A 16616-nucleotide genomic window follows, 5' to 3' on the forward strand; every position below is an offset into this window, starting at 1 on the left:
TTTGGTAACTAGGGGACTGATGACTAACTCCTGCTGTATGGTGAGATGATTCACAGTGGGTTGAGAAATTGGGCAGAGCAGGTAACCCATATGGTCCAGTTCTGACATCAAGTTCTATACCATGGGGAACATCTTTACTACCTGCAAATGATTGCACAGGATGTGACCTTATCTGATATTTACATGGTCAGAAAGGTAATAAATATTGAGGATTTCATTTTCTCAACAAAATAAAAGAAAGTGAGTGAGATAAAAAAAAAAAACCCCAGACATGAAATAATATTGGGTTAGGATTAAAATGAACGAATAATGCTTTAACCCCATTAGGCTCTTTAAGGTTTGTTTGCATCCAAATCTCTGCTTGATTATTGAACACTACAGGAAGCTAGAACATCTTATTTTGCTATAACTGTCTACTGGTAGAAATGTGCAAAACCTTTCGCCCGAGTTTGCGAACCAATGGGAAATTGGCGCTTTATTTCACGAAAAAAGTCAGAGTTTGCCAACGATTCTCCGAACGTTGCTGTGTCAGTGTGTATTTCAATGTTTAAGCTGAAGTGTTTTGTATTGTATTTCATTATCTCTAGAGGGATTTCTTTCTCTTCTCGTGTTCGTACTAATTATCCTATCCCATTGTGAGCGCCTCCCTCCATCCACCCAAACTTTACTGTAGCTGAGCAAGGGCCTCTGTGTGTGTGGCAATGTATTTCAGTGTTGTTTAATGTGCTGACTCTCACGCAGAATAGAAGCAAAATCTTGCCTGGGCAAGAACAGAGCCCCCTGTTGAACAGCACTCAAATCAAATTTCTGATGAATTGATGTAGTAATTAAAAGTTCACCTTTAATAAGACAGTGTGCATTAAAAATAATCAGACGAGCAATGACGTATAGAAGACAACACTAAAGAAAAATCAAATTAAACAAATCTCAGTAGAACCGCGTTGCAGGGGCGGTGGCAGCCACTCAAGAGTATGTCATTGCTCATCTGATTATTTTTAATGCATACTATCTTATTAAAGGTTACGTTTTAATTACTACATCAATTCATCACAAATTGGAGTGCTGTAATGTAGTAGAGGAGCTCTGTTCTTGCCTAGGTAAGATTGTGGTTGTATTGTCTATGTTTCGCACCTCCTAGCACCCCACTGCTAGACTGTAGCAAGAGCTTCCCATCCCCCTATATATATACTGTATATATAGGATTGTGTAATACGAGCTTGAGACAAAAGGTGGCACTATGTGCTCATTTGCATGTTATTTCCCAGAATCCCTTGCTGCAGTGGAAACGCTGTGTGCTGGGCGATAATGGGGAAAGATAGGGTTGCAGACCTGTCTAAGACATGCAAATTAACATACAGTAATATTTACACTTGCTTTATGCTTTACTGTGGAGGGTTTTTGTCACTTTTTTTTACCCACCATAACCTTATTAACCTAAATATATATATATATATTGACTCTCACGCAGACCCTGAAACAGAGCTTTTTGCTGGAGGGGGAAATACGCACGGACTTAATGCTCAGCCAATCGCTCGCAAACTTGGACCGAGCTGCGATTTACTGGTGGTAAAGTAATGGGGGGAATGTGGGATTTCTGAGAAACTTTTAGCCCCTAAGAGTTGTGAATGGGATCCCACGGAAATCGATTCTGGTATAAAAAAAAAAGGAACACAAAAAAAGTTTGCAAATGCATTATCAATAAAGAATCCCTGATAGGAGCATCTTTCTAATATTTGTTCTCATATTGGCTGACACCACACTGTACAGATTATTTTGCAGTCACAGGGAAGGCAATAAGTCACTGTCCCATAGAACTGACAATTGAATATGTGTGCCTGAGGCAAAGTGAGATAAAGTGACTTTGCGTAGGTCAGAAGGAGCACACGCATTGGATTGGAACCCGGTTCATCTACTTCAAAGATAGTGTTCCCACTAATCTACCCCCTGCCCACTAATCTACCCCCTGCCCACTAATCTACCCCCTGCCCACTAATCTACCCCCTGTCCACTAATCTACCCCCTGTCCACTAAACTACCCCCTGCCCACTAATCTACCCCTGCCCACTAAACTACCCCCTATCCACTAACCTACCCCGTCCACTAATCTACCCCCTGTCCACTAATCTACCCCCTGCCCACTAATCTACCCCCTGTCCACTAAACTACCCCCTGCCCACTAATCTACCCCCTATCTACTAACCTATCCCCTGCCCACTAAACTACCCCCTGCCCACTAATCTACCACATGCCCACTAATCTACCACATGCCCACTAATCTACCCCTGACCACTAAACTACACCCTGTCCACTAAACTAACCCCTGCCCACTAATCTACCCCATGCCCACTAATCTACCCCTGCCCACTAAACTACCCCCTATCCACTAACCTACCCCCTGCCCACTAAACTACCCCCATGCCCACTAATCTACCCCCTGCCCACTAAACTACCCCCTATCCACTAACCTACCCCCTGCCCACTAATCTACTCCTTGCCCACTAATCTACCCCCTGCCCACTAATCTACCCCCTGCCCACTAATCTACCCCCTGTCCACTAAACTACCCCTGCCCACTAAACTACCCCCTATCCACTAACCTACCCCCTGCCCACTAAACTACCCCCATGCCCACTAATCTACCCCCTGCCCAGTAAACTACCCCCTGCCCACTAAACTACCCCCTGCCCAGTAAACTACCCCCTGCCCACTAAACTACCCCCTGCCCAGTAAACTACCCCCTGCCCAGTAAACTACCCCCTGCCCACTAAACTACCCCCTGCCCAGTAAACTACCCCCATGCCCACTAATCTACCCCCTGCCCAGTAAACTACCCCCTGCCCAGTAAACTACCCCCTGCCCAGTAAACTACCCCTGCCCAGTAAACTACCCCCTGCCCACTAAACTACCCCCTGCCCACTAAACTACCCCCTGCCCACTAAACTACCCCCTGCCCACTAATCTACCCCTGCCCACTAAACTACCCCCTGCCCACTAAACTACCAACTGCCCAGTAAACTACCCCCTGCCCACTAAACTACCCCCTGCCCAGTAAACTACCCCCTGCCCACTAAACTACCCCCTGCCCACTAAACTACCCCCTGCCCACTAAACTACCCACTGCCCACTAAACTACCCCCATGCCCACTAATCTACCCCCTGCCCACTAAACTACCCCCTGCCCACTAAACTACCCCCATGCCCACTACACTAATCCCTGCCCACTAAACTACCCCCATGCCCACTAAACTACCCCCATGCCCACTAAACTACCCCCTGCTCACTATTAAGGATAATTGCCCAATAGAATGCACCCATATTTACATACCATCCACTTCAGCATTCAGACCTTTGACGGAAGCTGTAAAGAGAGAAATACAGAGATTTTATTTAATCAATGACTGGGCTTTTATGAATGCGATGGAATATTGTTTTGCTTTTATCTGCTCACCACTAGGAACGGCTTCAAATTCTGTCAACTCCTGAGAAAATGTAGCCAAATCAGGCTCGTGTAACTGGATCTGTTCCACAAGGGCATGAAGCAAGGTGAACTTCCTCTGTTTCCCCGTCAGCTGGGACATCTGCAGGCACAGTCCAGTAATAAGTGACAGGCAAACAACCCAAAAGTAATGCAAATATTAAACACGTTTGGGTTCCTCGGTTACTGCTGAGTATGTCAGAAAGATACCCCCCTCTCTGCTTCTTTCAATCCTTTTGCATCGTTTTGAAAAGCTAGACATCAAATCTTTAAACGGGTATTTGTACACTGATGGGTGTGGCCAACTCCAGTCCTCATGCCACCAACAGCCCAGGTTTTCAGGATATCCCAGCTCAATTGTTCCCTGCGTCAGCACAGGTGGCTCAATCGGACTCTGCTTCAGCACACGAGGCTCAATCAGTGGCTTGGTCAAAGACTGAGCAAAATGTGCTGAAGAAAGGATATCCTGAAAACCTGACCTGTTGGTGGCCCTTGATGACTGGAGTTGGCCCATCTAAAATGGCTGAGGCACTGGTATTATTCTCATCAAGAGTCAGGGTCCAACAATCTTTTGATTGGTGACATAATATACTGTACAGTATGACACTGGATGCATAAGTTGCTCTGCATTTAGATTCATTAATAATACTTCTGGCTTCTGCTTGTTCTGGAGCAGCACACACTTCTCCTTGCTAGATAAAGACGAGTCGGACGATGCACAGGGTTGGGCTGTATTAGAAGAAGCAGCTGAAAAGGATTGGGAACTTATTTTAATTAATGCCAGCCTCTCTGATACCCCACAGCTATTAATGGCAACAGAAAATGTCTCACTTGAACGCCATCCTGAAGACCGAATAAAGATATCCCAGTTATATGAATACATATTTTGTTTAACCAGAGGACAAAGTACATTTTAACTAGGTGAAACTATATTTGAATAAGGGTTCCTACAAGAGCAGTAGAGTCACTTATTCTGCCCTATGAGTTTGATGCAGAACCACAGTAGGCTACTAGTAGTGGAGATGGGTGAATTGTTTTGGTGAATTTGGATCCGCAGCGGATCGTCTGGTTCCTTTGGTCTGTGGATTTCAGCGGATCAATCGCAAAAAGGGCGATTCGCGTTTCGCGCGTTTTCCTTATTATTATTGCCAATAACACTCCGCGGATTCCGCAACCCATGGACGGATCTGTAGAATCCCATCCGCCAACGCGTCGCTGAATCCGCGGATTGGATTCTACAAATCCGTTCACGGGTTGTATCCAACGGCGGTTTTTTGACAAACCCGCGTGGATGAAACCGACCAAATCCGTTTGCGAAACTATTTTAGGGGGGGAATGCGAGAAAATCCGGGAAAAGGATGCGGGCGGATTCACCCGTCTCTAATGGTGAAAGTGACCAATCAGTTTGATGGCCCTCCGGCCATATCAGATATTCCAAAAAAGATCTTTCATTCCACCGGTTTTAACTATTTCTATGACTCATTCAGAAACGACTGGGACTTAAGCAAAGTGCTACAGTCAAAAGCCGATTTAGTAGGCATTCCTCTTTGTGATGGATGAACTATTACAGCTGATATAACGAAGATTCTAGCTGTGTTCCAGAATCATTGCACGAGTCATAAATCACTCATCGGCCCATAAATATTAGCCTCCCTAAAAAAAAAAAAAATCACCGTAACATTGCAGAATATCTCTGATGCAGCCGTAATAAGGAATTATTCCTGTGATTTGAAGGCTCCGTGTAGGAATTGATATGAAAGTGGGCGCCTGTGCTGCTGGACCATGAAGGCAGACTCTGCTTTAAACATTTCCCCCCCCCCCCCCCCGTGAACTTGTAGATGATAAATAAAGGAATGCGTATTTTCAAGTTAAATGGAAAATAGAAAAGGGTGATTTTTTTTTTTTTTTTTTTTAACAATTAAATATACTAAAAGGTTGGGAAATGCAATAACAGCTAAAGACTAAGCAAAGTCTAAAGTAGGGGTGTTCAACCCAAGCCCCCCCGTCCCCCACAACAGGTCAGGTGTTCAGGATATCCCTGCTTCAGCACAGGTGGCTCAATCAGTCCCTGCTTCAGCACAGGTGGCTCAATCAGAGGCTCAGTCGAAGACTGAGCCTCTGATTGAGCCACCTGTGCTGAAGCTGGGATATCCTAAAAACCTGACCTGTTGGAGGGGGTAAGGAGGGGGCTTGAGGACTGCAGTTGAGCACCCCTGGTCTAAGGTTTAACACGAAGTAAGGAAAATAGCCAAGACTTAGCGGGTCAATTGGTCCCATCCATTTATCTGTGTCTTTGTCCTACATAGTGTAGTTAGTATGTGATTGCTGAAGATGAATGGGTCTCATTGTGCTTGCTGCTGCAGTAGGGATGGGATTACATTAGGTGAATTGAATGAAACTGAATTCTCCCTTCGCAAACTTCAGAAGAACTCTGAAGATGACATCTTAGAATGACCCATTGCATTGAATTTATTAACCGAGGGGCCAGAGCATTATCAATCGTTACAAAGCCATACACTACAAGGGCCATCAATAATCAGCAATGCTTAGCACACTTCAGTGCAAGGATCCCCACGTTCAATCCTTAAGAGAAAACAACAGGCCAGGTTTTCAATACTTCTATAACACTCCATTAACTGATTAACCTAGTTCTAATTATCCCTACATTTAACTTGCTATGATCACAAGTATAAATTGGTGGCACTAACCCCTTAATCTGCTATATATGTTGGTAAATTGGTTGTCTGTTTGCTAGGCATTTGGACACCTCTTAAGATACAGACGAGACAACGAGTATTCTAAAGCTTGCCTTAAACTAGCCCGGTTATATGCTGGGTACATGCTGGGTGTAACCTGGCTAGTTTAAGGCAAGTTTAAGGCATTTCTGCATTGACTAATGACCCATCGGATTAACACAGCAGGGGTCCCTGGCAGTCTCATTCAGTTGAATGGGACTGCCAGGGACCCCCGCTGTTAATCTGATGGGCCATTAGTCAATGCTGAAATGCCTTAAACTTGCCTTAAACTAGACCCAGCATGTACCCAGCATGTACCCAGCATGTACCCAGCATGTACCCAGCATGTACCTGGGTCTTTTTGGCGATTGCCACTGGTTTGTGTTAGAATAACCGTTGGCACTACAGTAGCATAACCACACTTTGCATGATGGTTCCTGAGATCAAGGAGCAGGTTTTTGTCTGTGTTTAGATACAATTGGGTGCCACTTGGAATCAAGATGGCGGTCTGAACCTTTCAAACTGCACTGATTTTAACCAAATTCGCCAGGATTGTAAGTAGCTGGGCTCAATGGAGAAAATCCATGTTTTGCACATTGGTAACTTTATGTTGGATGCTAGAGAGTGGGAACTGGAAACAATATATATGTTTTTGCGCCTGATGGAAAAAACTAACATATAGTTTATCCAACAGCATTAGAATAAAAATACATAAAAAAATAATAATTAAGGAACTCAAAAATGTAATGATCCATTTATAAAATCTCAGTATTTTTGGGTTGCTTAGAATTCCCGAGCAACATGGGAAAGTAACAGTATAAATAATAATAATAATAATATGTTCTTGTATAGCGCTGCTAGTTTTACGCAGCGCTTTACAGAGACATTTTGCAGGCACAGTCCCTGCCCCGTGGAGCTTACAATCTATGTTTTTATGGTGCCTGAGGCACAGGGAGATAAAGTGACTTGCCCAAGATCACAAGGAGCTGACTCTGGGCATGGAACCAGGCTCCCCGGCTGCAAACTCAGTGCCAGTCAGTGTCTTTACTCACTGAGCCACTAAAGGTAGGAACAAATCCCTACACTAGTGTGTAGCTTTGCAGTTACTTCCATACAAACACTTTAAAAACAATACTTACTTTTAAAAGGGAGGATAGCCGGAAACCTTTCGCTCTCTCTTTCCCCGCGTTTTCATTCAAGTAGTTACCCATGGCCAATACGTACGTTAGCAGTGCTGTGAATTTCTGGCTTGTTAGCAGCTGATAACATGCTTTGATTTTCTGAGATATGAGCTGCGGACCGAATTTCCATGAAGTTGCATTAATCATAGGTAACGATTGTGTGTGGGTTAGGTTTCATACACCGCAGAGATTCCTTTGCCTTTTTACAGCATTCCTAATCAATGCCTATATAACAGTCATAATTACTGGGGCATGTGGTAATGCATCAGCAGTGAAGGTGTTAATTGCAGTGCAATTGAGTGGTAAAGGATAGAAGGTTTAATTACCACACACTGCGCAGATGTTCATTCTATGGAAAATCAAAGCATCCTGCAGTGTGCTTGCTTTGATAAACCCTAAGGAACATTGTGCATAAAGTATTGTTATTTAAAACTGGCATATACTGTTTACCTAAAACATGGTGAGTACTGTAGTGGTCTAGTATAACGTGATTAAAGGACGCTTATCTTGGGCCTCAGAGTTTCATATTTTAGGACATACGTACGTATCTATAATCTAGTAAAACAGTTAGGCATGCAGGAATAAATTTGCTTAAAAATAAGATTATAAGAAGGCTACAAACATTATTGTACATCGTTAAACCGATTTTCACTTCTGCAAAATGAAAACTTCCCTTAAGAGGACTCTCTGTGTGGCTCAGACTTGATAATTCCCCAATCCTCTTAGATGCGCCCCCCCCCCCCGTTCTTCCCTTATAATTAATTATCTAACCCTCTCCTCCCTCCCTGTGCGGTTGAAACATCAACTTCAAATTAAATAGCAAACTCATGCTGAAGTCTCAGGTTTAGAACATCGCAAAATAGGAAGCAAATGTGAAATGAAAACGAATTTTCCAATCAAGCACACAGACTTTACTTTGATGAGCATGAACACAAAATAAACTATATGTGAGCCTGAAGAAGGGACCACACTATACAACCAGGTATCCTGCAAAGGCATTGTTTCTACTCAATATTTTATGTATTTCTTAGTTCTTTTTTTATTTTTAAAATTATATGTGTTTATAACTTCAATTTAGAATGAATAAAATTTTATTATTTTTGGTTTCTCCGGTGATTTTGAGTCAATAGACCCGTTTTTCAGTAATTCACTGTCGGGCTATTATGTCCACCTACTGATGTCCGGCATGGAGTGGAAACAATAGGGGGATCTTTCTGATCCTTCTTGGATCAATTCTGATCAAATAACTATACTATCCTCCCAAGCACCTGCCTATTTGCTTCCTCATTTGGCGATTGCGGTCTCATCTCTCTGTATCTATTCTTTTTTTAACTAAATTGCCTATTCATTGTGGTATAGTATATACAATGTTATATTACATTTCTGACTACTTACAGGATGGAGATCTTTCATACACGCTGGCAGCTCTCGTACTGCCAGTAAGGCATCCAGTCTTGAGTTTAAGTCCGGAATTGTGCATAACTTTAGTAAAAAAAAAAAAAAACGTCATATAATGAGCCATTTAAATGATTAGAAACAAATGCTCTGCATGAGTGCGTGTCTTATGTACAAAAATTGTTGTGTCACTTTGTAAGTTGCGCTGGGCATTTCTGTTTTTGTTTGTATATCTTGCCACTGTCAGTATCACTGCTTTTTGACACAAATATATATGCTGTATATATGACTAGCTGAGAGACCCGGCGTTGCCCGGGATGTAATTTTGGGGGGGCGTACGACAGGGTTAGGTTTCCCCCCCCCCTTGACAGCTAGGTGGGTGACTGAGTTGACTGAGTGTGTGGGTGACTGTGTGGGTGGGTGACACTTGACTGAGTGGGTGGGTGGGTTGGTGACTGAGTGGGTGACTTTGGGTCGATGACTGGGTGGGTGACTTTGGGTCGGTTTGACTTTGGGTCGGTGGGTGGGTGACTTTGGGTCGGTGGGTGGGTGACTTTGGGTTGGTGGGTGGGTGACTTTGGGTCGGTGGGTTAGTGGGTGACTTTGGGTCGGTGGTTGGGTGTGTGAGTTGGGTCGGTGAGTTGGGTCGGGGGGTGGATGACTTTGGGTCGGTGGGTGGGTGACTTTGGGTCGGTGGGTGGGTGACTTTGGGTCGGTGGGTGGGTGGGTGACTCTGGGTTGGTGGGTGGGTGGGTGACTTTGGGTGGGTGGGTGACTTTGGGTCGGTGGGTGGGTCGGTGACTGGGTGACTTTTTCAGGGTCGGTGACTGGGTGGGTCAGTGACTGGGGTCGGTGACTGGGTGGGTCAGTGAGTGGGTAGGTGCGGTCGGTGAGTGGGTGGGTGGGGTCGGTGAGTGGGTGGGTGGGGTCGGTGAGTGGGCGGGTGGGGTCAGTGACTGGGTGGGTGGTTTTGGGTGAGACTGGGTGGGTGAGTGTGAGACCGAATGGGTGGGTGAGTGTGAGACTGAATGGGTGGGTGAGTGTGAGACTGAATGGGTGGGTGAGTGTGAGACTGAATGGGTGGGTGAGTGTGAGACTGATTGGGTGGGTGAGTGTGAGACTGAATGGGTGGGTGAGTGGGAGACTGAATGGGTGGGTCAGTGGGAGACTGAATGGGTGGGTGAGTGGTAGACTGAATGGGTGGGTGAGTGGGAAACTGAACGGGTGGATGAGTGGGAAACTGAACGGGTGGATGAGTGGGAAACTGAATGGGTGGGTGAGTGGGAAACTGAATGGGTGGGTGAGTGGGAAACTGAATGGGTAGGTGAGTGGGAAACTGAATGGGTGGGTGAGTGGGAAACTGAATGGGTGGGTGAGTGGGAGACTGAGTGGGAGACTGACTGGGTGGGAGACTTTGGGTGGGTGGGTGGGAGACTTTGGGTGGGTGGGTGACTTTGGGTGGGTGGGTGACTTTGGGTCGGTGGGTGGGTCGGTGACTGGGTGACTTTTTCAGGGTCGGTGACTGGGTGGGTCAGTGACTGGGGTCGGTGACTGGCTGGGTCAGTGAGTGGGTAGGTGGGGTCGGTGAGTGGGTGGGTGGGGTCGGTGAGTGGGTGGGTGGGGTCGGTGAGTGGGTGGGTGGGGTCGGTGACTGGGTGGGTGGTTTTGGGTGAGACTGGGTGTGTGAGTGTGAGACTGAATGGGTGGGTGAGTGTGAGACTGAATGGGTGGGTGAGTGTGAGACTGAATGGGTGGGTGAGTGGGAGACTGAATGGGTGGGCGAGTGGGAGACTGAACGGGTGGGCGAGTGGGAGACTGAACGGGTGGGCGAGTGGGAAACTGAACGGGTGGATGAGTGGGAAACTGTACGGGTGGGTGAGTGGGAAACTGAACGGGTGGGTGAGTGGGAAACTGAACGGGTGGGTGAGTGGGAAACTGAATGGGTGGGTGAGTGGGAAACTGAATGGGTGGGTGAGTGGGAGACTGAGTGGGAGACTGAGTGGGAGACTGAGTGGGAGACTGAGTGGGAGACTGAGTGGGAGACTGACTGGGAGACTGACTGGGAGACTGACTGGGAGACTGACTGGGAGACTGACTGGGTGGGAGACTGACTGGGTGGGAGACTGACTGGGTGGGAGACTGACTGGGTGGGAGACTGACTGGGTGGCAGACTGACTGGGTGGGTGAGTGGGAGACTGACTGGGTGGGTGAGTGGGAGACTGACTGGGTGGGTGAGTGGGAGACTGACTGGGTGGGTGAGTGGGAGACTGACTTGGTGGGTGAGTGGGAGACTGACTGGGTGGGTGAGTGGGAGACTGACTGGGTGGGTGAGTGGGTGACTGACTGGGTGGGTGAGTGGGTGACTGACTGGGTGGGTGAGTGGGTGACTGAATGGGTGGGTGAGTGGGTGACTGAATGGGTGGGTGAGTGGGAGACTGAATGGGTGGGTGAGTGGGAGACTGAATGGGTGGGCGAGTGGGAAACTGAACGGGTGGATGAGTGGGAAACTGAACGGGTGGGTGAGTGGGAAACTGAACGGGTGGGTGAGTGGGAAACTGAACGGGTGGGCGAGTGGGAAACTGAACGGGTGGACGAGTGGGAAACTGAACGGGTGGATGAGTGGGAAACTGAACGGGTGGGTGAGTGGGAAACTGAATGAGTGGGTGAGTGGGAAACTGAATGAGTGGGTGAGTGGGAAACTGAATGGGTGGGTGAGTGGGAAACTGAATGGGTGGGTGAGTGGGAAACTGAATGGGTGGGTGAGTGGGAGACTGAGTGGGAGACTGAGTGGGAGACTGAGTGGGAGAGTGGGTGGGAGACTGACTGGGTGGGAGACTGACTGGGTGGGAGACTGACTGGGTGGCAGACTGACTGGGTGGCAGACTGACTGGGTGGGTGAGTGGGAGACTGACTGGGTGGGTGAGTGGGAGACTGACTTGGTGGGTGAGTGGGAGACTGACTGGGTGGGTGAGTGGGAGACTGACTGGGTGGGTGAGTGGGAGACTGACTGGGTGGGTGAGTGGTTGACTGACTGGGTGGGTGAGTGGGTGACTGACTGGGTGGGTGAGTGAGTGGGTGACTGACTGGGTGGGTGACTTACTGACTGAATGGGTGGGTGACTGGGTGACTGACTGAATGGGTGACTGAATGGGTGGGTGACTGAGTGACTGGGTGGGTGACTGAGTGACTGGGTGGGTGACTGAGTGACTGGGTGGGTGACTGAGTGACTGGGTGGGTGACTGAGTGACTGGGTGGGTGACTGAGTGGGTGGGTGACTGAGTTGACTGAGTGGGTGGGTGGGTGGGTGACTGAGTTGACTGAGTGGGTGGGTGACTGGGTGGGTGGGTAGGTGACTGGGTGGGTGGGTGACTGGGTGGGTGACTGAGTGGGTGGGTGACTGGGTGAAAGTGACTGGGTGGGTGTGTGGGTGGGTGACTGGGTGGGTGACTGACTGGGTGGGTGGGTGACTGACTGACTGGGTGGGTGGGTGGGTGACTGACTGACTGACTGGGTGGGTGACTGACTGACTGACTGGGTGACTGGGTGGGTGACTGACTGGGTGAATGGGTGGGTGGCTGACTGGGTGGTTGGGTGGGTGACTGACTGACTGACTGGGTGGGTGGGTGACTGACTGACTGGGTGGGTGGGTGGGTGACTGACTGGGTGGGTGACTGACTGACTGGGTGGGTGACTGACTGACTGGGTGGGTGGGTGACTGACTGGGTGGGTGGGTGGGTGACTGACTGGGTGGGTGACTGACTGGGTGGGTGACTGGGTGGGTGGGTGACTGGGTGGGTGGGTGACTGGGTGGGTGACTGGGTGGGTGGGTGGGATTTACACTGGGTGGGTGACACTGGGTGGGTGACACTGGGTGGGTGGGTGACTGGGTGGGTGGGTGACTGGGTGGGTGACCCTGACTGGGTGGGTGACCTTGACTGGGTGGGTGGGTGACTGGGTGGGTGGGTGACTGGGTGGGTGGGTGACTTGACTGAGTGGGTGACTAAGTGAGTTTTTGGGTGACTAAGTGAGTGGGTGGGTGGGTTACTGAGTGGGTGGGTGACTGAGTGGGTGGGTGGGTGGGTGACTGGGTGAAAGTGACTGGGTGGGTGACTGGGTGGGTGGGTGACTGAGTGGGTGAGTGACTGAGTGAGTGGGTGGGTGACTGGGTGAAAGTGACTGGGTGGGTGTGTGGGTGACTGGGTGACAGTGCGTGGGTGGGAGACGGTGGGTGACTTACTTTGACCCCGTGGCATCTGGCTGGGGCAGGAGGTGAGTTCGGGAAGCTGGGGGGGGGTAAGAGTGGCAGGAGTCCCGCGCCGCGCTTCCCCTCCGTCCGGGAGCCGGCGCACGTGATGGGGAGTCCCGCGCCGCGCTTCCCCTCTCCGGTAGCGGCGCACGTGAGGGGGAGTCCCGCGCCGCGCTTCCCCTCTCCGGTAGCGGCGCACGTGAGGGGGAGTCCCGCGCCGCGCTTCCCCTCTCCGGTAGCGGCGCACGTGAGGGGGAGAGCAGGAGGCCCGGGCCGCGCCGCGAGGGGGGAGGAGCCTGGAGTTTGCTGCTGAGCAGGAGGGCCGCGGCGCACGGTGAGGGTGATGGTGCGGCTGGGGATGTTGCGGAGCATGGGGATTTGGGTGAGGTGGGGGGAGAGAGTGAGGGGCACCGGGAGAGGAGGGGGGGTGGTGTGTGTGGAAGGTGAGCTGCGGTCCAACTGACGGGGGAGAGTGAGGGTGTGTGTGTGTGTGTGAGGGGGGGTGTGTGTGTGTGTGTGTGTGAGGTGTGTGTGTGTGTGTGTGTGTGTGTGTGTGTGTGTGTGTGTGTGTGTGTGTGTGTGTGTGTGTGTGTGTGTGTGTGTGTGTGTGTGTGTGTGTGTGTGTGTGTGTGTGTGTGGTTTTTTTTGCCCGTCACTCTGCCTCAGGCCAATGAGAGGTGCGGGGGCAGGCAGGCCAAGGGACCAATGAGATTGCCGCTAGGGACGCAGACATACAGTGCTTTCAGAAATATATAGTAGATGTGAGGGTGGGTTTTGGGGTTCTGGAGCTTGCTGGGTTAAAGCTCATCCCGCCCCACTTTCCAATTAGCAGTTTTTATCATGTACCTGTGTATCACAGACCTAGCATGGTCTGTCCCCGCGCATGCGCTACCATGCGCGCATGCGTCAATTATAATTGCCGGGTATAAGCCTGCACTTGCTATACTTCAGACGCGCGCGGCCGTGAGCGGTGGCGCGGCAGACCAGGGAAAATACAATAAAATTGTATTTTCGCGCTGCTGCCACGCCGCGAACCAATCACAGCCTAACGCTGTGACGTCAGAGTCACGCCCCCCCTAACCGCGCGCGTTACTGCTTGCACCCTAGCAACTAAACGCGCATGCCACGTTGCACGCACAACACCGGGTGCGCACCCGCACGAACAGCAGCGAGGACTATATTACATGCCTAAGGCCACACCTATAGTGCCACCGACGAAAGTTATATCTCGCTGTGCTGCGACGGCGCGGGTTTCCGGCCATTTGATTGGTTCAAGGGCCGTCACATGAGGCGACAGCCATTGAAAAATCAAATTTTGCCAGCTACCAGTTTTCACGACACGAAAGTCGCTCTGTCTGTCGCCGTCGCGCGCACTACAAGCGCACGCGGCGGCACTGCATTTGTTTTTGGGCGACGTCGCGTCGCCGGCACTATAAACGCAGCCTAAAGTGTTTGTAGTATTTAAATGGGTCTATACAACCAGCGTTCTTGATACACTGTAAATGAGAAAGCTTGTCAGTGGAGATATGTTATCTACGATACGTGCGTCACACTGAAGGAAATAATGAGATCCGCAGGAATTTAACACAGATATGAATTCTTACCTCCAACATAAACTGATCCACAATGTGCAATTCCGAAGGATTACCTTTAAAAGCTAGGTACACATTTTTATCTTTCACTGTTGGCACATATCTGGAACACAAACAGCAATGAAGAACACTTAGCAGCTGCTAATGATTCAATGAAGTAGCCATCGGTATCTTTTGGCCAAGAGAACATGGATGATGTTTAACATTAGTTCCCTGCTCAAGAGAGATGACATTTCATGTTGGTGCCACAGATTCAAAAAACCAAGACCTCTGCCTTGGACCATCCCACTTCAAAGACCAGCACATTTGCTACTAGCCACTGATTTTCACATCTGTCAAGGTGGTATTTGGCATGGGGTGGGTTGTGTAGGCCTCCCGGGTGGGTCCAAGACACCCACCCTGGGGCAACTACAACCGCCACCCATCCCCTCTACCACCAACCAAGCAGTAACGGCTATTTAACCCCTTCATTAACTTAGCGGTTAGCCACTGAGGTAATGACTGTGCTGTCATTTTATTTGTGTTACATACAATTGAAGCCGGGGGTCTCCGGAGCTGATATTAATGCGGGTCAGCACCGCAGACCCCCGGGCTTCAATCCTATGTACATCGCGAATCTGGTCTCGCCACCCTTTAGGGGGCGGACACAAAATATGCGGGTTCAAGGTGCGACGTGCATATCGAAGCTCCCTGAATAGCAGATACTGGCAAAAAAAAGTGCGAGTTTTGGCCATTTTAGAGCTACAGCAACCGCTTGCGAGAGCAAGAGCGCCAACGCTCTTTAAAATGCAGTTTCTAAGCAATTTTGTCATGTTATTGAAACGTTCTGAATAGCTACACGTGCAAAATCGCTTTGAAAGTGCACTTAACAAGCGTTAAGACTCTTAGGCTAAGGCCCCGCTCCCTCAGTCAGCGCGCCCGCACTGCAGAGAGGCGGGGCGCTGACAGACACAGACCGCGATATGCGGTCTGTAGGGAGCGGGAGGTGGGCGGGAGGGGGGCGTGGCTTGAGCAGAGAGACCCGCTACTCCCCCCCCCTCTCTCCCTCCACGGGCTCGGGCTGCAGGAGGGAGCTGCTGCGGGCTGCTGTAAGGTAAGCAGCTCCCTCCCCCTTCTGCCACAAAACACACACACACTACCTTGAGTAGGAAGCTGCCTGATGACAGCTCCCGCTTCCGCCCCCACCTCTGATTGGCTCATCAGCGCACCACGTGACGCGTCACCACTCGGGATCACAATTTTCTTGAATCCCCTGCCGGCTGACGCGTCAGAGTGCGTAGTGAGCCGTCAGCGAGGGGGGACTGGGACCGGCTAGGGAGGATTCCCCTGCTGGTGGTGAACGATCGCGCGGCCGTCCGCGCCGCCGAGCGCAGCGGGTCCCAGCCCTTATCGAAGCTACCTGAGTAAACCCCTTGGCCGTTTCAGGGAAGGGAAGTATGAGTTAAAGTCATGTTGTAGTTTTGTCACTTCATATATTTAAATACAAAACCCCAGCAAGCTCTTTTTGGGGACCCCTGAGCCCCCACAAAATATATATATGTATATAAGTGTCAAAAAAGAATGCTATTGAGCGTGGCATATGTATACAACAGACGACAGAGAAGCCCAATGCTACATCCAACATGACAGAAATACACAGTAAAATACTTATATATTCTCTTGGAAAAGGGTCATTTAGTTTAACCCTTTGGCCAAAGCGTTGTAAGCTTGCGAGCCACGACAAGGCAGACACCTGTATGCAAGTCCTAACACTACCAGATAAAATACTAATATATCTCTTTTAGGATTACAATTCTCATTTACCTCTATTAGGAGGGAGAACCTTTTTCAAGAGAATATATAAGTATTTTACGGTGTATTTTTGTCATGTTGGATGTAGCATTGTGCTTCTCTGTCATCTGTTGTATATATTTAAATACCACTGCATTGACAGTCCTTGCATGATGTCCTAAGGCAGGGGTACGCAAAGTTTCTGAGCTGCACCCCCCTGTG

At 49.4% G+C, this 16616-nt stretch overlaps 1 protein-coding gene across 1 annotated transcript in view; it reads right to left on the reverse strand.

Annotated features, from left to right (window-relative positions):
• Nucleotides 1-16616, reverse strand: part of LOC142466513 (uncharacterized) — an 80193-nt gene that overhangs the window by 12279 nt on the left and 51298 nt on the right. Inside the window, exons 10-14 of the mRNA XM_075571592.1 lie at nt 14637-14727; nt 8787-8873; nt 7350-7502; nt 3449-3578; nt 3326-3358 (exon numbers count right to left, since the gene is read on the reverse strand). Coding sequence (XP_075427707.1) covers nt 3326-3358; nt 3449-3578; nt 7350-7502; nt 8787-8873; nt 14637-14727 — 494 coding nt within the window. The remainder of the gene's footprint in view (nt 1-3325; nt 3359-3448; nt 3579-7349; nt 7503-8786; nt 8874-14636; nt 14728-16616) is intronic.

This window comes from Ascaphus truei, chromosome 15 (assembly GCF_040206685.1).
Source record: "Ascaphus truei isolate aAscTru1 chromosome 15, aAscTru1.hap1, whole genome shotgun sequence".
Lineage (NCBI taxonomy): Eukaryota > Metazoa > Chordata > Amphibia > Anura > Ascaphidae > Ascaphus > Ascaphus truei.